Raw genomic sequence first — 24,281 nt, forward strand, 5'->3', positions numbered from 1 at the left:
AGAAACTTCGTCTTGAGTGAAATTTCTGCTGTTATTCCTCGTAACAATACACATCTAAGATAAACTACATCTCATAACAAAATTCAGAATCGAGAAAATTTCATAGGATTCTTAGAATTTGTCATTCTCCGAATGGTCCGTTGTCTGCGAAATCCCGATCGAAATGGCTCGCGCGCGCCGAAAAACAGTTTTCTTATATCTAATGAAGTAATTCCATTAGCCCCGCCCCTTCATTAATCGTTATGAGTGCACATTATATTTACACTCATATCAGATCACAAAGGGGCGGGGCTCACGGGCTTAATTTATTAAATACAAGAAAGCTGCTGTTCAGCGCGCGCGAGCCATTTTGATCGGGATTCCACAGAGAGCGGTTCGACATTCAATGCAGCGGAGCGGACACAGCAGCACGAAGTGGGTGGCAATGCTGAAAATTTATTTCAACTTTTGAAGGCTTAGCGAAAAATCATCGAGTGGCGGTCGGACAGTTGCAACGCAAGGTGTCGACAAGTGTGAAGTCCATACACAATTTCCCGTGAAGTGATATTTAGAAAAATAGAACCTTCACTGTTGACGGTTGACAACGATCTCCTTTATTGAAACCATTCTTGAAACATGTAAACTACTGGAGACACTTGAAGCACTTTGGTTTGAGGAGAAAACGGCGATCACCAATCAGTGATCAATATCGTAAGAGTAGGAAAGAGACAAATAGCTATGGCATATTGAATGGGTTCTGAAATAGGAGAAAGGCGAATAAGGTACTTGACAACAACGAACCACATCTGGCTTGGTGACAATAATTTACAACATGACACGTTCGGGTCGGAATTGCTGTAATAGCTTTTTAAGTCATCGAACTGCTTATGCACTCGTATGCACTCGTTGCGTAAGCAGTTGGATGATTCTGGGAAGAAAGGAATTTTATATTCAAGAGAACCTTTAGGGTGGTCTACTTTGAATTGGATATCCTGATGAACGTTATTTTAGAAATAGTTTGTAACATGTGTTTTGCACATGTCACACCATTCCCCTACGGAGAAAAAGAAAGTTGAGTGTAACGAAAGTTTCTTTTTGTTTTGTTATGCTTCAAATGCCTCTCACAATTTTAATTTGCTTGTAAAACGATTTACTATAAATTTTGAGATAATGGGATTTTAAATGCACCCCTTCCCCCTAACGGAGAAGGTGACTATAACTTTATAATTTTCATCACTTTTTGATTAATCTTGTTTTGTGTACTTCTGTCGTTTTGTTATTTTTATCTCGGATAATAGCGTTAGTGTTTTTCAGTTTTTCTATTTGATATGGGCCGCTGTACACTGGTTGTAATTTATGACTATTTTCGATTTTTAAGTATACTATGTCTCCTATGCGTATATCTGTGGGTGTAATTGTTTTATTTAAACTAGAAGTTCGTTTATGTTTCCTATTTAAAATTGTTTGCATTACGTTGTTGTGAGTTACTTGGAGTCTAAATTTGAGTTCTTTCTGGTAGGATTCTAAGTTATATAGTGGATCTATTTGTGAGTTTTGACAAAATTTAAAAAATTTGAGTTTTTTACCAAAAATAAGTTCAAAAGGGGTGTAATTGTGATCTGTATTTGGTGTCGTATTGTAAGCGAAGCAATAGAAAGGTAGCCAATCATCCCAATCAATTATACGTTCATTTGCGAATATCCTCAAATACTCATTTAGGCATTTGTGGTTACGCTCTAATGCACCGATTGTTTGGGGATGGTAAGCTGTCGAACAAGTATGGTTCAACTGTAATAAACTGCATATTTCATCAAATACGCCTTTGTATTCAGTCCCTTGATCTGTCTTAATGCATCTCATAGGGCCATAAATTAGAATACATTTTTCTACAACTGCTCTGGCAATTGAAACAGCTGATTTGTCCGGTACAGGTATTGCAATCACATACTTGGAAAGATCGCATTGCAGTGTTATTGCATAGCGGTTTCCTTTTTCTGTGAGCGGAAACGGTCCTACCGTGTCAATGGACACCACGTCAAATGCTTTCTGAGGTGTAGTTGTAATAATAGCGGTGTTTTTACTGATATTGCATGCTTGTTTATTGTACAAAGCTCGCATGATCTGACGTAATCTGAAACTATTTGTTTCATGTTTGGCCAGGAATATAATGATTTCAATTTTCTATATAGTCTATTTATACCCGGATGACCTCCCACTGGAGCGTCATGGTGTAATTTTAATATGTTGTCGATTTCTTCCGCATTTGTTACTTGAACGGGCTTCTCATAAATTAATATGGTAGCGTTCCTAAGAACTGCATTACCTAAGTCTTTAAAAGAATTTATTTTGAAATGATTGAATAAAATATCGTTATTTTGAATTGCTAGCTTCTTGGGTATTATGAATTTTTTTCGTGTATTATCGATACCTACATTATCAGTAGTTATTTCATGGTCAGGCCTGCCATCTATTATTTCTAGAATATTTTCTAATTGTAACTTTAAATTTTCGGCATTGTCTATTGCGAGCGCTATCACTGGAGATAGTCTCTTCCGAAATTTCTTATCATATATTATCATGTTTATGTAATTTTTGTTATTACTGTTATAAGAAAATGACAGTTTTGGCAAGTCAAAAACATCTAAATTACTAGGCGCTTCATACACATGGAGTTGATCAGTCTCTTTAGTATGAAGGTCTGGTTTTTTAGTGTTATTTCTCCTAGACATCGATCGTGTAACTATATACATTTGTTTGAGTGTGTCAGATGTGATTTGTATTCTAGACAAAGCATCTGAGAGCACGTTGGATTTGCCTTTTATATTCCACATCAAAATTATATTCCTCTAAATCCCATCTCATACGAGTTAGTTTTGAGGACGGATTTTTGAGCGAAAACAAATATATTAATGGACGGTGGTCTGTCCGTATAATAAATTTACGACCATAGATGTAAGATCGAAAGTAATCAACTGCCCAATGGATTGCAGTTAATTCCTGCTCGATAGTCGACTTGTTCGATTCACCCTTCGTGAATGCTTTACTCGCAAAAGCGATTGGTAACTCGATATCATCGTGTACCTGTGCGAGCACTGCTCCGCAGGCTATTTTTGATGCGTCCGTTATTATAATAAAATCTTTTTTATAATCTGGGAATTGCAAGATTTGGGGGGATAACAATTCTTGTTTCAAAATTCGAAAGATTTTGACATTCGTCAGACCAATCAAAGATTACATTCTTGCGTAGCAATTTGTTCAATGGCATGGTAATATCCGCGAAATTTTTATTAAAACGTCGATAATAGTTACAAAATGCAACGAATCGTCGCACTTCGTCTGCATTTTTTGGCACAGGTAATTCGTAATTGTTGAATATTTATTTTTGTCGGGTTGTATACCATCCTTCGAGATATGATGGCCAAGATAGGTGACTTCATTCTTGAAAAAATTGCATTTTATTGGGTTTAATTTTAAGTTGAATTTTCGTAACTGCTGGAAAACTATGCGTAAATTTTCTATGTGATGATTCACTGAACATCCTACTACGATAATGTCATCTATATAAAGAAACGCGCAATGTGGTGAGAGACCGCTCAACGCGATTGACATCATGCGTTGGAATGAATTAGGGCTAATGTTCAGTCCGAAAGGAAGTCTATTGAATTCAAAATGACCATTTTCGGTTGAAAAAGCTGTATATTTTTTGGATGTTTCATCTAGTGGAATTTGATGAAAACCTGACATCAGGTCGAGCGTAGTAAAATATTTTGCTCGCCCCAAATTATCTAAGATTTCATCTATTCGTGGAAGTGGAAATTTATCCTGGATGATTTGTTTATTCAGTTGCCTAAAATCAACTACCAGACGCCACTTTTTTTCGTCGTTTGTAGATTTTTTAGGAACTAATAGAATAGGTGAGTTATACGGAGATGTTGAATTTCGAATTATGTGTCCATCCAACATCGTTTGAACTTGATTATTAATTTCGTTTTTCTGGGTTTCTGGTAATCTATAGTTCTTTATGTAAACTGGTCTATTGTTGTTAAGTGAGATATTTTGTTCATAGGAGTTGTTTGCGGTGAGCACATCTCCTTCGAGTGAAAAGATGTCACTATATTCTGCGCATAGAGTTTCGAGCTTACGTGTAATATTGGGATCATTATTCTGCATTTTTAATTCACTTTTCAATTTTTGAACTCGATCATTTGAGCTAGTTTTTGTATTGTCAGATAAAGCAGTGCAATAGTAGAAATTTGCAAGTGGTTCAAATTTTGGGGTAAAATTTGGTTGTAATACTTTATCTTCAGACGTTGTATTAATGAATTTAACAAGACAATTTTGTTTATTCACTATTGAGTTTGCACAGAAAATCCCTGGAGCTATTTCTTGAGCGTAAACAACGCTATCTTCAGTTAAAATTGTGTTTAGATGCTTTATAACTTCACATCTTGCGGGTAATATAATGTTATTTGATTGATTATTTATGATTGGTATTTCGAAAGTATCGATATCAATCGTTATGCCAAGTAACCATGATTCATAATTTATGTTGCATTTATATTTCACTAGAAAATCTCTTCCCAAAATTCCGTCGGTCGGAATGGGGAAGTCTTTGTCAACGATGTGAAATTTATGTGGTATTTTAGTATCATTTATAAATAAATTTGCGTTTGTTGTACCCATAGTGGAATTTTTACCCTGTCCTATTCCTACAATATCGCATTTTTCACCTGGGTAAAAAATGTGTGTGGGTTTTATCTTATTAGCTTTCATTACGGATATGTCAGAGCCACAGTCCACAATAAACGAACTTCGTGTCTCAGACATGTCCAATTCTAGCTGTACATAGTTGGTGGCAGATACATTTATTGTGTATGCTGCCCGAGCGGTACCTTTAAAGGGTGGATATTTCCGTTTTGATTCACATTATGAGGTTGTTGAAAATTCGACTGTGTTGCGGGTTGTACCGAAGGTGGATGAATTTGTTGCATATTTTGATTTGGGTTTAGTGCTTGCGCATAAAAAGCGGATTGACGCAGATCTCTTCCTCTTGTTCTCTGATTTCCTCCACGCCAGTTATTGTTGAAATTTCCTCTATTTTGATTGGAGAAATAATTCCCGTAATAACGATCATTATTAAATGGTTGCCTACCACGAGGTCTACTTCCTCGAGTACTGTAACCACGTCCCCTAATTCTGTTGTTCGAGTAATTTCTCACATACAATACCTGTGATTTTGATGATGACGACTCCGGAACATCGTTTTCTTGCAATTTCTGAACTGCATCATCAAATTTACTAAAGTTTCCAGCTTTCAAGATTAACTTCGTATCTGGATTCTTTATGCCACCAATGAGAGCTTCAACTCCTCGCTTTGTGGCCATTTTATCAGCTGTGTCTGTTGGAATTTTTCATTTAAATATGCAGACTTTAACTCGTTTGTTAATTTTCTACCACATCGCAAAATTGTCTGTGGTAGTGATTTGCTTCGTTGCCTTCAATTTGGCTACGATGCTATCCGATGTTGCCTTTGAAGCGCATCGTAACTTTAACTCGTCTAATATTTCCTGGAGGTCGTTTAACTCTCCAATGAATTGTCGCGCAGCTCCAGTAAGCCTTGTTCTAATGAACCGGACTACTATAGCTCGAGCTGCGTTTTTTTCAGCTGGTGTAGCATTTTCATAAGCTGCATCGACGGTGTCTACAAACAGTGCGACAGCGTCGAGAAATGCGTTTAATTGAGCAGGGGAACCGTCGTAGGTATTAACCAGAGCGGTTCCCAATTTAATGTCCACGCTTGGCATCTTCACTATTTTATCGCTTACAAGGTTTTTTCTAGTTGCTGTATTTTTAAGAGAATTAATAAAAATAATAGAACAAATTATCGATCTCCAAGATAACTAAGTTATTTGCTTCGTCGAATTCGAGACGAGCTGCCTTTATGAGGAAATTAAAATGGTTACTTTCAATGCTGCTTTCAAATTTAGCCAGTAAGTCAATAATATTATTATAAGTGTTCCTAATTATTCTTACTTTTTCATCTAAGGTGAACTTTAGGTATTTTCTTTGGGGTGATTTTTTCAAATTTAACTTAATTTGGTGGATTTTACTAATTAAGATTTCTAACTCATTTATTATGTCACTCATTTATGCACTTGATTTGGTTATAAATAAAAATTTACTTACATTTATCTAATTAACTTTCTGCTGACGAATCTTCGGTTTTACTTTGCAGCGATGCACCTCCTGAGTTACTTCAAACACCTCCTGTGGCCGCTCCATGTTGCCGGTTAGCCAATTATGGGCCGCTCCATGTTGCCGGTTAGCCAATTTGTGGGCCGCTCCATGTTGCTGAGAAATCACTGTTCTCGATTATTTAACTTTGGTTTTTCACGATTCAAATTCCCACGCTGGTAAGATCAGCAACTGTTTTGGCTGCTTTTAGTGCTTGGGTGCGAGTGTGCTCTTTATAGAGCTTGTAAACAGTAATAGCGAGATGGATGCTTACTATCACTAGTATGATTGTTAATTTGAACTCGTGCTCGTTATGTAGTTCCTCATGCACTTCCAGTTGGTTTTGTATTTGCACTTGGAGGTCTCCAGAAATGCTGGAAGACTTTGATTGTGGTTTCCCCATCACTTCACTTGAACAGTTTATCTGGTTAAATCAGGCACTAAACTTTTTGAAGATTTTCGTGCACTTCTAGTTGGTTTTGCGTTAACATTTTGGGATCTCCAGAAGTATTGGAAGACTGCGATCACATCACTTTAAGTGTTTATTAGTTGTGTAACAGGCACTTTACACAGATTTTCCAACTCGTAAAAATGGAGAAGGCTAAATATTTGCTCCTAGTCACTGGTCGCCATGTGAAGTCCATACACAATTTCCCGTGAAGTGATATTTAGAAAAATAGAACCTTCACTGTTGACGGTTGACAACGATCTCCTTTATTGAAACCATTCTTGAAACATGTAAACTACTGGAGACACTTGAAGCACTTTGGTTTGAGGAGAAAACGGCGATCACCAATCAGTGATCAATATCGTAAGAGTAGGAAAGAGACAAATAGCTATGGCATATTGAATGGGTTCTGAAATAGGAGAAAGGCGAATAAGGTACTTGACAACAACGAACCACATCTGGCTTGGTGACAATAATTTACAACATGACACGTTCGGGTCGGAATTGCTGTAATAGCTTTTTAAGTCATCGAACTGCTTATGCACTCGTATGCACTCGTTGCGTAAGCAGTTGGATGATTCTGGGAAGAAAGGAATTTTATATTCAAGAGAACCCTTAGGGTGGTCTACTTTGAATTGGATATCCTGATGAACGTTATTTTAGAAATAGTTTGTAACATGTGTTTTGCACATGTCACACAAGCGATTGGATGCAGTTAGTTATTGAACAGAAGGCGCATTGGGAAAAGAAAATTGGTTCTTCTCAGGACCAACATTTTATGGAAAGAAAGAGTTAATTGCTGCTGTTAGTGATTCCATCCATTCAAATTTACTGCATCATCTCCCTCCGACGCGCTATCAAATTCGCTATTTACGATTGAGTTTTGTACTTTGAAGAAAGTTTATTTCGGATAGTCGGATCAACCTTCTTTTGTATAAAATCAATGAAGACGCCACCTCTGTGGAAACTATCTACAGCAACCACCCATCGGTGAACGTCGCGCGGACAGACAGATGGCAAGAGATAATAATTGGTAATATTAAGAAACTTCGTCTTGAGTCTAATTTATGCTGTTACTCTTCACAACAATACGCATTTTAGATAACCAACAGCTCATAACCAAATTCGGAATCTTGCGAGAAAATTTCATAAGATTCTTAGAATTTGTCATTCTCCGAAAGGTCCGTTGTCTGCTGCGGAATCCCGATCAAAATGGCTCGCGCGCGTCAAAAAGCAGCTTTGTTATATCTAATGAAGTAATTCCATTAGCCCCGCCCCTCATTAATCGTTATGAGTGCACATTTTATTTACACCCATATTAGATCACAAAGGGGCGGGGCTAACGGGCCTAATTTATTAAATACAAGAAAGCTGCTATTCGGCGCGCGCGAGCCGTTTTGATCGGAATTCGGTTCGACATTCGATGCAGCGGAGCGGACACAGCAGCACGAAGGCGATCGGACAATTTCAACGCAAGGTACTGTCAAGCGTTTGGATGCAGTTAGTTATTGGAAAGACGCATTGGGAAAAGAAAATTGGTTCTTCTCAGGACCAGTATTTTATGGAAAAAAAGAGTTAATTGCGAAAATGGATTGTTTCGGCGGCATCGGGTTTTGCGTGGTAGCTTGGTTGCTGTTAGTGATTCCACCCGTTCAAATTAATTGCATCATCTCCCTCCGCCGCGCTATCAAATTTGCTAGTTACGATTGAGTTTTGCACTTTAAAGAAAGTTCATATCGGATTGTCGGATCAACCTTCTTTTGTATGCATAAAGACCTTTTTGGAGGACACCATCCTCAAAAATGGCCGAAATAAAGGAGAAATAAGCAGAATCAGAAGTGGCGTGAAACCAAACACAAATATATTTATATGCAAAGTTTGGTCTTCCCCCGCGATGTAAGCATTCGTGGCAAAGTAAGGATTGTGATGTCCCCGACTGAAAGCCAGTCGAGTGGCTTCAGCGGCCAATGAGTCATGTTTATACCACGGTTAGAGACTCAAAGCCCATCCAACTGGGAACAACTATTCGACTTCTTGATTCAGTTGGCCTCCGAGCAGTTTGCTCAATGTTAATAAAACGACACAAATTATTATGGCAAATACTATCAATTTCGAATAGCTACGTAGTCCTACGTCACCTTTGCGTACAACCCGATTGGGCTGCATCTGACTTTTTTTTTCGTTTTCAGCAGAACTGCATGCAATAGGGTGACCAAGGAACCAAATTATAATTTTCTTTCGTTGTTAAATAATTTTAAACACAATTTAATTTAGTTCAACAATTTTATTCTACATGTCGCTTATTTACTCTACAGTATACACGAGAATTAAGAGACTCTGATCGGACGTCGCCAGTTTTGTAACCATTGGCCTTCAGTTTGCTCGTCACAGACATAGCGGTTCTACCAAAGCTCCTACACAAGTAGCTTCCCGTGGAGCTTGTACTGGGCTAACAATCCCATACAAATCCAAATCCAAGTCAAATTCGTTCGCAATCGAATCCAATCTAAATCCTTCCAAAATCCAATTTATTTTCATTTTCATGATGCTCAAGCGGGTCGCTACGCCAGGTTCCAATTCAAATCCAATGAAAAATCAATTCAAATCAAATCCAAAACCAACTTTAGTTAAATCCAAATCAAACCAAAATCCAATCCAAATTTGATTCAAATTTAACCCTCTCTCGCCCATGGTGTCTGTGGAGCACCATCGAGTTTTGCACCTTCTAACCTTAATCGAATTGTTTCAACAACAAAAAGGAATATTTGACACATCTTTATGGTTCCATTAGACTGCAAATATAATCAATTTTGAGTACAAATAGTGAAACTATTGATAACAATCAATTAACTATTGATTTACAATCAAAAACTTTTTTTTTTCGTTTTCCACTAATTTTGGCTATGCCAAATAACTTTTGTTCTAGCATTTTTCTCAAAGATGATTCCTTCCTATTGAAATCTTTGAAAAAAGTCGTGGGCGGGAAAGGGTTAATCTAATCCAAATCCGTCCGAATCCAATTCAATTCTAATAGAATCTTATCTCAATACAAATCCAATCCATATTCGTTCGCAATCCAATCCAATATAAATCCTTCCAAATCCAATTCATTTTCATTTTCTTGATGCACATGATGCGTAAATTCGAGAACTTACACTTTCCATAATACACCAATGTACTGGGGAGTGATAGTAGGCAAGTTTTGCGGCATACACGGGAAGTATATTTTGCCTAAGGGAGTAGCAGTAGGATGGGAGAGGGATGGGATGTGTGGTTCTATTGATCATAGGTGCTGTGGGGAGAATTTTGATTAGCGTATAGTAAAGTCAGTTGTTATTTACCTTGCTTCTATGGTATCCTTGTTGGATATTTTTCCATAGCTTTTTTGTCTTACCACGCTGTGATGTGTCACCGGCAAGCCCGAAAAACAAAACCCATTAGGCAGCTCGATTTCGTCAACACCGATATCAACTCGTGGTGGCTGGCTAACTCTATTTCTCGCGTCTCATCGATATTGGATTGTATTCGCATAATAGTTCTTCTTTTCTCTATTGCGATATTGGGGGTGGTTTGTTAAGGGTTGTAGCTCGCAACGATTAGTAGATGAAGCAAAAAGACGAAAAAAATAAGATAATTATTAGTTTTGAAAACATGCAGCATGCATGTGAGAAGTTCATTGTGATATTATCACGACGATTTCTTAGCATAGTGAAAATAGTGATGAATATGTTTCAGTGTACTCTGATTGAATGATATCCGAAATCAATTCAAAATAAAAATAAAGTAGGGGAAATGACGGCTTTGGCAGGTTTTGTTCTATTATTGTCAGGGGGGTTTTGTATGACTGATTATGCTCAAATTTGGCCTAAACATTCTTTGCATATCAAAGAATATTGTGGCCAAATTTAATAAAATTTGGTCGACAAACCCCCCCTGACAATAACAGAACAAAACCTGCCAAAGCCGTCTTTTCTCCTATATGATTCATGTGTGTAGTCTTGAATTGAATTAGTGACAAATCCAACCCAAACACAATCCAAATATTTTGTTTACCTTCTATGGAGTAATAAAAATTCAATTCAGAATCCAATCAATTATTTGTAACCCGCCATACACACGGTGAACGATTTTATCCCACGCCTTGGCGTGACCTAACTCAATGGCGACTTTACCGTTATAGGGTCTCCCGTGCATCTGGTGACTGCTTTGGTAGCGCTTGTTCTCCTACGATGTATACTTACTTCGTTTATCCGAAATTATTCTACGGCCGCGGAATTTTTTTTTTTTTCTGATTATCCTTAAATCTTGTTCGACACGGGCAACGTCTCCGGTTCCTCACTATGATAACCGAAATCGGCAGGCAAAATTTATTTCTATATGAAAGCAATCGTTCGTAATACCCGGCTTCCACCACCACATATTGCTATCTATCAAGGCAATACAAGCCTCAAGGCATCTTTCGGATCAATGAATGAATCCAAACGTGTATCAACTAAATTGTACTTATTTAAAATTAAGATCTCATCGCATTACGTTAAAACATTACCATCTCGTCCGTCAATACCTTTCTTTTCTTGCCATCGCTACCCAACAGGCCTGCGTCGTGCCGCTTCCGGTGCACCGTCATGGCATATTTTGTCTTGAAGGACTTCTCGCACAGGTCACAGTCGAACATCTTGGCATCGTTCGCCGAGTGCTTCACCAGCAGATGACGCTTCAGGCCGTCCTTCTGGCGGAACGCGTACGAGCAGTGCGGACAGACGAACGGTTTTTCGTTGGTGTGCCGTCGCATGTGGAAAGTCAGCGACTTTTGCTGGGTGAAGCCTTGATCACAAACCGAGCAAACGAATGGACGTAGGTTTTGGTGGATGAGCAGATGTTGCTTGAGTGAGCCTGCCTGGGTGAAACCCTGAAATAAAATCGGTTATTTAAGTAATTTGTGTTAAAATAGGCGTTTAGCTTACCTTTTGACACAAAGGACAAACGAATGGCTTATTTCCATTGTGCGACTGCACATGACGGTTGAGATTCGTTTTGGTGGAAAATGACTTGCGACATTTGAGACAATCAAACCTTCCGCCTGTTGAGGAGCTGACCGTCGAAGTCTTGGAAATAAGGTCATAATTTTCTTTTACCATATTCGCATTAGGTAGCTCCTTTTGTTTTTCGGCGATATCGTAAATGGCCTCTGAATTTCGGACATCCATCTCCTCCTCATCTTCGTTGTCCTGATAATCGGAGGTAAATCCAATGTAAATTACCTGTTGCGACTCTTCTCCGGTTTCGGAACCATTTGGCGTTGAATCCCGTTGTTCCACTTGTGGTTCCTCAACAACAATGACATCATTATGCTGAATCATATTATCGTCATATTCTAGCTCAACCACTTCGTAAAGTTCCTTTTCCGGCTTAACCACCGGCTTTTCCTGAATTACCGCAACCGCGCGGAACTTCTCTTGTTCCTGCTCTGGTTCAGTCTCCGGGACAGGTTCTGGTTCATTCTCCAGTTCTGCTTCCCCCAGGGTCTCAGTTTCCAATTCAGGCTCCAAATCCGGTTCCAATGTCTGATTTGGAATCATATTACTTTCAACGATTTCTTCTACTTCCGGTTCAGTAGAAACAGCTTCCTCACATATCGATTGCCGTTCAACTTTATTCGACGAACACATTGAGCTGGCGCTCCTTTTGGGAATTGATACCATTATATCCTGTGGCAGCTTTTGAGGCTCTTTATTCAGCATCTGCAGCACTTCTTCATCCTCATCACATTCCATGTCTCCCGCGTCCGAGCCCTCTAGGGCCATGAACTGATTGTTCACATTTCTGATGAAGCTCTTAAGCTGCCGATCGGAGAATTCACTTTTCTTTTTGAACTCGACCGCGATCTTCAGCCGGTCCAGGCATGCTCCGCATATCTTATCCGGAAGTCCATCGTTTGCTTCCACCTAAAATCAAATATTTTAGATTGCGCGCAACTGTTAGACACGTGTTAATCTAGTATTATATTGCGCGGGACGCGCCTAATCTATTAGGCAGATTTTCAGCAGCCCAGTCCTCATTTAGCACGACGCCAACGTCGTCGTGCCGCGATTCGATGCCCGGCGCTTGTAGCACCCCGAACTACTACCGCCCCTTATCAAACATAAACAAGCCAAAAATCTTACCTCAATTGATGTGCAGTAATAAAACTTTTTGGCGTACTTCAGGATCGAATTCGAAGCATCCGACTTGCAGCAAACGCGACACACGCTGATGTCAATTCGGAGACTCATTTCGATGAGTTGAGGATGCAAAACTTGTAGAAATATGTTCAATTTAAAATTTCAGCACTCTAATCGCTAGTCGGACATCTTGTACTGCGTTTGATGTTTGCGAGCTCTTGCTGGTGACGTACAAGATTCTGATGATCATCATCAGTATTGTGTGCAAGTACTTCGGTACAATTATTGAAGTAATTAGCTGGTATTCGAACCTTGATCGATCTTTTCAAGCATTACCGTGGATCCCCGATAGTATGAACGGTAAATATTGTCAGATTTTCTGGATATGATACACTGCGCGGCGTTTGTAATGTTCCCAAATGGGTACTTGCACAAAACTTCACGCGGCGAATGACTGTCGAAAGGTACGGCCGCGCCAAACGATACACCGCAAAGCTATTCACCCATAAGAATCAAGTAAACGGGATGCAGAAAGCGCGGCGGTACCTTTCATCAAGGGTTCGCCGCGTGCAATTTTGAGAAAATCAGGCAATACCTCATTCATAAATATATTCATTTATTATTTAATATATTATAACGGGGTTTATTTTTTTAATTTGAACTTCTTATTAGGGAGTGAGTGCTAGTAATGGATCCCTTAACGACTAAAATTTAGTTCAGTCGCTCCGCTAGAGCGAGCCTCTTGACAAATTGTAGCTCTGCACGCAGCAAAATTTCGTGAGGTTGAACCAAAAAAGTATATTGTTGAATACAACAATAAGTCTTTTATGTTGGGCAGAGGTGGACACAGCGCAACGGGTAAACACAAACGGAACCGGCCGCGGGAGAAAGAAAAACACAACACGGGAACTTTCACGGGGACGACGAAATAAAACAACTACGCAGTACGAGTCATGGTGGCATAATAAAAAATATATGTTTATTTACATGTCTCTATAGTTGTCTTTGATGAAGTTGAGCGACGGTCGACCCTATACTCCATTGCACAGTGACGTCACGCACGACTTTTGACAGGTATTGGTCCTGCTGTTTACAGACGACTTTATTTTAACTTTGAGATACTTCTATCATTCTTTGAATTTTCTGATCGATAATTACCTAAACTTATCGATAATTACCAATATTTGAATGCGGAATGTACGGAATGTCTTCAACATCGTGAAATATGCAGATTTAATTTGAATCAAAAAAGTTCTAAGTCCGAAACGTAAACAACAGGACCAGTACCTGTCAAAATAGTGAGGTTAGGTTTGCCGCGCGCAATGACCTATAACGTTATACACGACGGCGCGCCTCTCTAATGCGTGCCTCTCTAGTGCACATCTTGCGTGCACCTCTTTTTATTATATACCTTTAGTATTGTTTTCGTTTTGACGTTTTGATTAATAAAGTTGTAACTCGTGACCGCGTGTGCTTTTTTATTCACGAGATATATTTCCGGAGTTTATGGCCACTATCTTTCGCCAACTACGTTGTTCCGTTGCGTCGGAGTATCCCCCAGTCCCACAGGTTATGAGCCCAGTGGAGGTTGCGCGAAAGTAGTGTTTTCGGTTCGGTAAAAACGCGAAAAAGTTTTCGGTCGGTGCGGCAAAGTTTTATTTTCTTCTGTCGAACGTGTCGTTGCGTGATCGTGTGTTGGTGTGCAGGATGGAAGCGATCAGAAAATTTACCAAACTGAACAACCAGAACTGGGCTTCTTGGAAGTTCAGAATGGAGATGATGTTGACCCGCGAGGAATTATGGTACGTCGTCGGAACGTCGAAGCCCAAAAATGGCGCAGCACAGTGGGACAAGGACGACAAAAAGGCTCGCGCTACCATGGGACTGTGTATCGACGAAAATCAATACAACCTTGTGAAGACTGCTGCTACTGCCAAGGATTTTTGGGAGCAGTTGAGAACGTATCATGAAAAGGTCACCGTCACATCGAGAGTTTCTCTTCTGAAGAAACTTTGTAACCTGAACCTGCTCGAAGGAGGCGACCTGGAAAGCCATTTGTTCAGCGTAGAAGAGCTCTTCGAGAGGTTGCAGAACGCCGGTCAAGCCCTGGAAGAGTCCCTGAAGATAGCGATGATCCTGCGAAGTTTACCGGATTCATACAGCGGACTCGTGACCGCGTTGGAGAGTCGACCCGACGAGGATCTAACGCTGCAGCTCGTAAAGTCAAAGATCCTGGACGAGTACGAGCGGCGTAAGGATCGTTCCGGTGGATCATCGAGTGACAACAAGGTCATGAAAGCGGGTGTAAAACAGAGTGCCTCTGCTGTGTCGGAGAAGACTTGCTTTTTCTGCAAAAAGAAAGGGCACTTACGACGGAACTGCCGATTGTTCCAGGCGAAGCAGAAGCAGGACAGTGGTGAAGGCCAGAAGAGGGAAACCCCGAAAGCGAAGCAGGTAAGCAGTGCCGTGCTGTTTATGGTCGGATCGAACCACCGAAGCCAGTGGATTATTGACAGCGGCGCAAGCAGTCATATGACCAGCGATAGGCGTTTTTTTGCAACGTTGGACGAGTCAAGCGCTCCTGACGTGTTCCTAGCAGACGGGACTGCTGTGAAGTCGGCTGGTTGCGGTGAAGGCAAGGTGTACGGGGTTGATGGACATGGTGGTACCGTGGAGATCACGCTGACTGATGTTCTCTATGTGCCGTCGTTGAATTGTGGATTGCTGTCTGTAACGAAATTGGCCTCCAAGGGATTAACGGTGGTTTGCAAGGACAACTGCTGTGACATCTGCGATGGTGACGGTAAAGTTGTCGCCAAGGGAGTCCGTTCGGGAAGCTTGTACCAGCTGAAGATCGTTGAGACGGGTTTGCACGCTGGAACTGAAGGTAAGCACCACAATGATTTTTGCCAACATCGATGGCATCGTCGATTCGGTCATAGGGACCCTTCGGTGGTGGATAAAATCGCCAAAGATAAGCTTGCAATAGGGTTTGAGGTTAAGGATTGTGGTATTCGACTTGCGTGCGAAGCGTGCATGGAAGGCAAGCTGTCACGTACACCGATCCCGAAGAAAGCCGAGCGGAAGTCGACACAGATTATGGATTTGGTGCATACAGACTTGTGTGGACCTATGGAAACGTCAACACCGAGTGGAAACAGGTTCCTTATGACACTTATTGACGACTATAGTCGATATTGCGTCGTGTACTTGCTATCAAAGAAATCTGAGGCCGCTGATAAGATTGTGGAGTATGTGCGTTACGTGGAGAATCTGCTCGGAAGGAAGCCACGCGTAATTCGATCCGACGGTGGCGGGGAGTATGCGAACGAAAAGCTGCGGAGTTTCTATGCGAAGGAAGGTATTCGCGCGCAGTTTACTACCGCGTATACCCCCCAACAGAACGGCGTAGCCGAACGACGCAACAGATATCTTCAAGAAATGGCCCGAACGATGCTCATAGACGCGGGGCTAGATAAAAAGTTCTGGGGCGAAGCGACGCTGACAGCTGCATACTTGCAGAACCGGCTTCCTTCGCGTTCAGTGGACGTCACTCCGTTCAAAAAATGGTTCGGCCGGAAACCCAACTTGGATCATCTGAGGGTGTATGGTTGCAAGGCATGGGTGCATATCCCCGACATGAAACGGAAGAAGCTCGATAGCAAGGCGCGAAAGCTTACTTTCATCGGATACTCGGAGCAGCATAAGGCTTATCGGTTTGTAGATCTGACAACAGAGAAGGTTACGGTGAGCCGTGACGCAAAGTTCATGGAGATGGACGGCGAATCAGCGTCTCCGGAGAAGGCGCAGTGTGATCCTGTCGAGAACGAGGTTCAGTGGATTCCAGATGAAATTCCGAAGCGTGGCGCAGTGCCGAATGCTGAAGCGGACGAGGAAGTGGAGCCTATGGAGAGTGATGAAGAGGCTGAAGAAGATGAGTGCTATGATAGGTCGGAGAGTGAACAAAGTGAGACCGAACATTTCTTTGACGTGAGTGGTTCGTATTTGATGGACGACCCTCTTGATGTGAAAATTGAACCAGACAATGACTTTACTTCAGAGAGTGTTTCAGCGGACAGGGAACCATCGCGTCGGAATCGTGGAAAGATGCCCGGACGTTACTCCGATTTCGTAGTGGGTGTGGCTACGCAGCTAATGGCTGAACCAGTTAGCTACAGTGAGGCAGTGAAGTGTCCTGAGAGTGAATCGTGGAAGCGAGCGATGAAAGATGAACTCCAGTCGCACGCGCAAAACGGTACTTGGGAGCTGTGTGACCTTCCTCCGGGGAAGAAACTGATCGGTAGCCGCTGGGTTTTCAAGGCAAAGTGCAATGGAAGCAGAGTATGTGGCGCTTGGCGAGACATGCCAAGAAGTTCTGTGGATGCGACGTTTGCTGGCAGACCTAGGCGAGAAACAGGCAGAACCCACCGTCGTCTACGAGGATAATCAGGGATGCTTGAGTTTCGGACATCTGAACGGACCAGTAAGAGGAGCAAGCATATTGAGACGAAGCAGTGTTTTGTACGAGACCTCTGCGAACGACGGCTGGTGCAGTTGCGGTATTGCCCAACCGAGACGATGAAGGCAGACATCCTAACCAAGCCACTTGGGGCGGTCAAGCATCATCAATTGGCAGAGCTGCTGGGGCTAGGAGGAGTCTAAGGGCTTACCGTCGAGGAGGAGTGATGAAGTTGAGCGACGGTCGACCCTAACGTTATACACGACGGCGCGCCTCTCTAATGCGTGCCTCTCTAGTGCACATCTTGCGTGCACCTCTTTTTATTATATACCTTTAGTATTGTTTTCGTTTTGACGTTTTGATTAATAAAGTTGTAACTCGTGTCCGCGTGTGCTTTTTTATTCACGAGATATATTTCCGGAGTTTATGGCCACTATCTTTCGCCAACTACGTTGTTCCGTTGCGTCGGAGTATCCCCCAGTCCCACAGTCTTGTCATCAGAAACACATACACTAACATCTAGTACCCATGTGGTCAATTTACGAACCGACAACTTTTGGGTACAGTGTTGCCAGACCGCCAGTTTGTACGAGGAACAAACATTGTTTAATCCAACACTCCTTCTCAATGGTTGGCCTCGTATACACATTTTCCACCAAAAAAATAACGATTACTCCTCCTTGTCGTCATGGCTCACCATTCACTTCATCACAGCTTCAATTGCGTTCTTTTGACTTCAGCAACACGACACCAGGGCTGCTGTTGTGCTTCACCGTCCTCCGTAAGTTAGGCCAACTTCAGCTTGTAGAAACACACCGACTTCTCTCCTACCACAACTTCTTTCCCGGTCGCATCACAAATCATACAGCTGTCTTTCTTAAAGTTTACTGTGAAGCCTTTGGACGTCAGCCTGTCAACAGATATCAGCCCACTCGTCAGCGACGGAACGTACAAAACCTCACTCAGCTTCACTTTGATCACATTGCCGCTCCCATCAAAACACTGAATAGAGCCTTCACCACATCCCGCAGTGGCAGCAATCTTCCCGTTGGCCAAAATCACATCGGGACCATCCACGCTCTTCAGCGACTTGAAAAAGTTTTTATCACTAGTCATGTGATAACTGGCACCACTGTCCACAAACCACGACTCTTGTTGTTGTCCACATCCAGCCATAAAACATACACCGGCACCATTGTTGTTGTTGTTCACTCGCTTGGCATTTTGCTTCTCACTCAATCTGTTTTCCGGCTTATTATCGTCTTCTTCTCCTTCTTTCTTCTTCGCCAAATACTGCCGGCAGTTTCTGATATAATGCCCCGGCTTTCCACAGAAGAAGCACACCCGCTCCGACGTTGCCGCACGTTGCACTGCCACACTTTTCATTGCTGTTGTTTCACTATTGTCCACCGTCGATTCACTAGCTCGTTCTTTTCTCCTCTCGAATTCGTCGAGGAGCTTCGACTTCACCAGTTGCATGGTGATGTCGGCATCGGCACGACTTTCCAAAGCCGTCACTAACCCACTGTAGGAATCCGGCAAGCTCCGGAGAATCATTGCGATTCGAAGGGATTCTTGCAGTTCCAATCCCGCGTTCAATAATCGATCGAACAGATCGTCCAACACCATTAAATGATTCTCGAGATCACTTCCTTCTTGCAGATTCAGACCGCAAAGCTTCTTCAACAGAGACACTCGCGAGGTAACCGTGTTCTTCTCGTGGTATTCTCGCAAGTTGTCCCAGAACTTTTTCGCACTGTCCGCGTTTTTCACCAAACCGAACTGATTGTCATCAATAAACAATCCGATAGTGGCACGAGCTTTCTTGTCGTCTCGCGTCCACTGTTTCGACACCGTTTCTGGCTTTTCGTCTTCGATGACGTACCACAATTCTTCTCGCGTTAACATCATTTCCATTCGAAACTTCCATATTTGCCAGTTTTGATTATTCAATCTGGCAAACGAAATCTTGTTCACGTCCGCCATTTCGTTTCACGGCACGCAACACAATAGTCTTCTAAACTCGATCGAACACACAATTTCTCATTACTTTTTCTCCTCTATCCGGAACTTGCCAGGGCACCATAACCTGTTGGGCAGAGGTGGACACAGCGCAACGGGTAAACACAAACGGAACCCGGCTGAATCAACAGCGATTGTAATCTTTTGAGCCCCGTGGACAGGTCTATTCTCTGAGTGCACAAACCATCATCGAGTGCATGCCGATGATCGATCAAACGCGGCTGTCATCCATCAATCATCATCAGTGCGTATACGAGTAACTGTCATTCCGCCATTATCAAAAGTCGAAATTGCACATACTGACGGACTGTGCTTCGGGGAAGAACACTGGACATCGCTTCGCTAATTGCTCCTCATTAAAATTACCATTATTCCGGTGGGAAATTGCGACAAATCAAATCAGGAATTCGGCCATATACGAGTGAAGTAGTCCCGAGTATCAAGGTAAGGTAATTTTTTTGTGTAAAGCTCCATCACAGCGCGGAAGCTGCGAAATGTCCCTGGTGGAAGGCGAAGTGAAGCTGTCTCATCGTACGAGAAAACGCGTTCGAGAGGTCAAAAGGAAGGCTCGACCAGGTATGTTTTTTATGAATTTTATTCTGCAAGAGTGTTGTTAATCTTTGGGTGGTTTTTGTAGAGCTGGCTGACAAGACGGCTTGGGTGCAGCTGGAGTACCACCGGAAGTTTGATAAATTCCGGGAATTCGAGGACAATGTGGAACGAATTCACGTGAAAGATGTGTCACCGCAGGAGTTCATCGACCGGTTCGAGTCGATCTACAAACCGGTGGTTATCGAGGGGATTACGGATGGCTGGAAGGCGGCGTATAAGTGGACCTTGGAACGGCTCGCCAAGAAGTACCGGAACCAGAAGTTCAAGTGCGGTGAGGACAACGATGGGTACAGTGTCAAGATGAAGATGAAGTACTACATCGAGTATATGCGGAGTACGACGGACGACAGTCCGTTGTATATTTTCGATAGCAGCTTCGGTGAGGTATGGCTCATTCCTTTCTACAGATACTTTTCAACGCATAGCTCCGGATTTTTATTACCGTTTTTATTGCAGCATCACAGAAGAAAAAAACTCCTGGAGGACTACGACATTCCGCTGTACTTCAAGGATGATTTGTTCAAACATGCCGGAGAAGAGCGCCGACCGCCGTATCGGTGGTTTGTGATGGGTCCGTCCCGTTCCGGGACGGGAATTCACATCGATCCGCTGGGGACCAGTGCTTGGAACGCACTGGTTGGCGGTCACAAACGGTGGTGCCTGTTTCCCACACATACACCCAAGGATTTGCTTAAAGTAACCGGAGCAGTAGGAGGCAAACAGCGAGATGAAGCAATTACGTGGTTCAATCTAATCTATCCGAAAACGAAACAGTTGGACTGGCCAAGCGACTGTAAGCCGGTAAGTTTCGATCACATGTAGGTACTGTCTAAAGTCTACAATTTTGCATTAATGATAGCGGAAGATTCGTTTGAAAATAACGTTTTGGGACATAACATTTTGGTGGGAGAACATTTGCAAACAAAATCATATTTTTCAGTTGGAGATCCTCCAGAAACCGGGTGAAACGGTATTCGTTCCTGGTGGGTGGTGGCACGTGGTTCTAAACATGGACGACACGATAGCGGTGACGCAGAACTTCTGTAGTAAAACAAACTTTCCCGTCGTGTGGCACAAAACTGTGCGGGGAAGGCCGAAACTGTCCAAAAAGTGGCTGAAAGTTCTTCAGGTAGGGTGAAACGTCAAAATCATAAGGTTTGCCTTTTTAAATTGATCTCACAACATCCGACAGGAAGTGGAGCCGGAGCTGGCCAAGGTAGCGGTCGATATCGACGTGGGGCAGAGCACCGGTGTAGCGTCGGATAGCTCGAGCAACTCCAGCTCATCGTCTTCCAGCTCGAGCAGCGATGAAAGCGACAGCAGCAACACCGACAGCGGTCAGGAATCGCTTTCGGCCCACAAGACCAAGAAGCGCCGGAAAACCGCCGGCGGAATGATGGCCTGATTGATACTGTGAAATTTGATAATCAGCCGGTAGGACGCGTGGCCAACGAGGCGAGCGGAAATCAAATCAAAGTTCTTTCATTTCATGTGCTTTTTCCTCAGGCAGGACGTGAATTTGATTTTATTGATGAAGGGCCTTGGTTCTATCTGATAGTGTGGAAAAATGGCCCCGAGTATTACTGAAGTGAAAATCGTTTAGGTTTAGGAACTAATTTATAAAGCAAAATAGTAAAATAATATGAATTTGATAACAACAATGATGATACCCCTAGTAGTTTAGCAAAACTATGTAATTTAACAAAATAAAGCAAACGGAAGCAAAGCAAAGTGCGTAGCCAAATTAGGATATGGAAATAGACACCAACAAATTGGTATCTACGAGATTTAAAGCATTCATTTAATGACAAGTAGGTACACATATACTGCCATCATATGCATATTTGTCCCATGTTTGCTGGGATTCCCTGTATACATGGGACAGTTATGCGTATAACGGCAGTATATGAAACAAGCAAATCAACAGCAATCCCAATGATCATCCTACTCAAATAAAGTTATCATCTCATTACTGTTTTTTGACCGGATGACGCGAAGAAAAAATCAATCATGAGCAAACATTCGATATGAAATCGGTATTTGTGCCTTGAGAGTATGCAAGAAAAACAAAGTATGAAGCGGAACAATCGCATCAATCAAGATTGTTGGAAAAAAAATAGACAAGAAATTTGGTTAAGGATTATTGAATAAACTACACGGAATAGAAAATTTGCCAATTTTCGGGAAGCAATAATTGTAAATTGTTTCATAAGATATCACATCTCACGCCATCGGTGGTTAACAAGGATGTGAAGACGATCTGTCACTTATGTCCAATCCACACCACATCAAACATCATAAATAATTTCCAGGGTTTGAACGATAAGAGAAAGGCAAAAACTGTTCCGAATCATAACAAGCCATGATAAAAAATTTATCAAACTTGTATACAAGTGCTAAAAAACATAATCGGATAGGCAACCCCCGCACTGCCGTCGGACGCATAAATGTCACATGTTACAAACGAGAAAAATGAAAAAACGCATTTGAAGTTTCAAAATGCATTCATCCTATTATCGCAAAATTTCGCTTTTTTATTGACTTTAACGCAATAAACTATAGAAGAATATTCATATTCGTTGGGCCGGACTGAAATATTGCCAAAAACAACTATTTTTTTCAACGTTTTTTCTATCAAACCCCGAATGTGACACTTATGCCGCAAAATTCACTGGTCGGGCAAAAGATGTTCGCATCAGAGTCTATTATATAGAGTTGCGCAAAGAGGATCTTCTTACTCTTATTCTGAATGATGCTCTTGTTATTATGTTGAAAACTTTCATTTTTGTTCAACCCTTCAAGTGACTTCACGGGAGTGATCACTTCTAAAGCTTTTTAATTCGATAACCAAAGTCACCTACAGAGTGCAAACACGTGAGTTTCTTGTTGCAACTTTATTGGGGGGTGTATTGAAGTTTTTTGAAGCTGTTTCTTGAACAAATATAATACATTTCAATTCATGAGTTTTAATTCGCCATAATAATCATCAGGCGATAACAATACTTCCGGCTTACCAACAATCATTTGTTTACTTTGCTCGATAGGTAGACGGTTTGACAGTTCAATAGGTAGATTTGGCTTCACTCTTTGCGTAACTCTATATATAATAGACTCTGGTTCGCATATTTATCACACCGTGAACTGAGAGATAGTTGTAGTTAATTTGTTTTTACATTTCGCGAGCGACGATTGTATTTCCTTGGTGTGATTTTTTGCTGTCGGTAGAAGTGGAACCGGAAATGGAATATCCAATACAGACAATCCAGTGTGGCGCGGAATCGGAAGAGGACTTCCTCGGGTTCCGGTGGCACTCCGAGCGTGTTCTCCATGGGACTAGAAACAGATACAGAATCATTAAAAGCAGTCTTTCGAGATCTGTCAGAGAAATAGCTTTTAAACCATTTGTATGCACCACCCGAAATTCCAAAGCGTTTCACGGTTTTCAACAACGAGGGCCGAGAAATTGTCTTAGAAGTGCGTTTTATGTCAAAGAACACAGCAACAATCGTATTTTTACGCTCTACATTTTCTTTCTATCTAGCTAATATCAAGTTCAATGCGGTATCACAAGAATGACCTTCTCAATATCCCGATTGTTCCGATCAGCCAGTTATTACCATTTAAATACTCAAGCAGCTGATCTTTCGGTTGTATGACATTCGCCAGAAAGTCATTTGCCAGAATCGATTTGCCAGAATGGACCATTCCACAGAAAGCCGTTTGCCAGAATGCACCATTCCCCGCAGATTTGGTCATCTCCTATTTGCTATGCACGCGTTTGCCAAGTAAATTCGTAATAATTCATAACACCATGAACTTTTGGCATAAACGCATAACTGTGAGTAGCGTCAAAAGGGAGGGTCATTTAGCATATAGGACATTTTTCATAATTTTGCTTTGCTGTTATTTTTAGTTGTTTTCTAGTGAGGAATATAACACCGAACCGATTGTATGACATTCGGCAGAAAGTCATTTGTCAGAAAGGTCTTTTGCCAAAATAGACCATTCCCGAGAAGGCCGTTTGCCAGAATGCAACATTCCCCAGAATCGGTCATTTCCTATTTGCCATGCATGCCCAGCATGCACAATAATTCATAACGGGCTTCGTGACCGTGCGGTTAGCGACGTCAATCGTCTAGACACATGTGTCAGACACTGGGTGTTATGTGTCCTGTCCATTGTCTAATGCTAAGTGTTAAGTATTCAGTCTGTACAACCTCTGGTCGAAGACGGAGTTCTTGTATTTTTTTAAATATCGCCATGAAATTTTGGCATAACTGTATACAGTTATATATGTACCATTGCCATGCACCATGTACCATGTACCATGTACCATTACCATGCACCATTCCCGTCAAAAGGGAGG

General features: G+C 41.8%; 2 protein-coding genes across 2 annotated transcripts; one reads left to right on the forward strand and one right to left on the reverse strand.

Annotated features, from left to right (window-relative positions):
- Positions 1 to 11,147: 11,147 nt before the first annotated feature.
- LOC134206815 (zinc finger protein 2-like) lies at positions 11,148 to 13,043 on the reverse strand. Its single transcript, XM_062682545.1, has 3 exons — positions 12,826 to 13,043; positions 11,626 to 12,606; positions 11,148 to 11,570 (listed from the first exon to the last, which is right to left on the reverse strand). Exons 1-3 carry the CDS (start codon positions 12,931 to 12,933, stop codon positions 11,196 to 11,198), a joined length of 1,464 nt encoding a protein of 487 aa, XP_062538529.1. The 5' UTR covers positions 12,934 to 13,043; the 3' UTR covers positions 11,148 to 11,195.
- A 6,523-nt stretch (positions 13,044 to 19,566) lies between these two features.
- LOC134206816 (bifunctional arginine demethylase and lysyl-hydroxylase PSR) lies at positions 19,567 to 21,646 on the forward strand. The gene is made up of 5 exons (XM_062682546.1): positions 19,567 to 19,879; positions 19,941 to 20,299; positions 20,372 to 20,716; positions 20,856 to 21,044; positions 21,108 to 21,646. The coding sequence occupies exons 1-5, from the start codon at positions 19,798 to 19,800 to the stop codon at positions 21,318 to 21,320; spliced, it is 1,188 nt and encodes a 395-aa protein (XP_062538530.1). The 5' UTR covers positions 19,567 to 19,797; the 3' UTR covers positions 21,321 to 21,646.
- Positions 21,647 to 24,281: the final 2,635 nt, after the last annotated feature.

The sequence above is a fragment of the Armigeres subalbatus genome, chromosome 1 (assembly GCF_024139115.2).
Source record: "Armigeres subalbatus isolate Guangzhou_Male chromosome 1, GZ_Asu_2, whole genome shotgun sequence".
NCBI classification, from domain to species: domain Eukaryota; kingdom Metazoa; phylum Arthropoda; class Insecta; order Diptera; family Culicidae; genus Armigeres; species Armigeres subalbatus.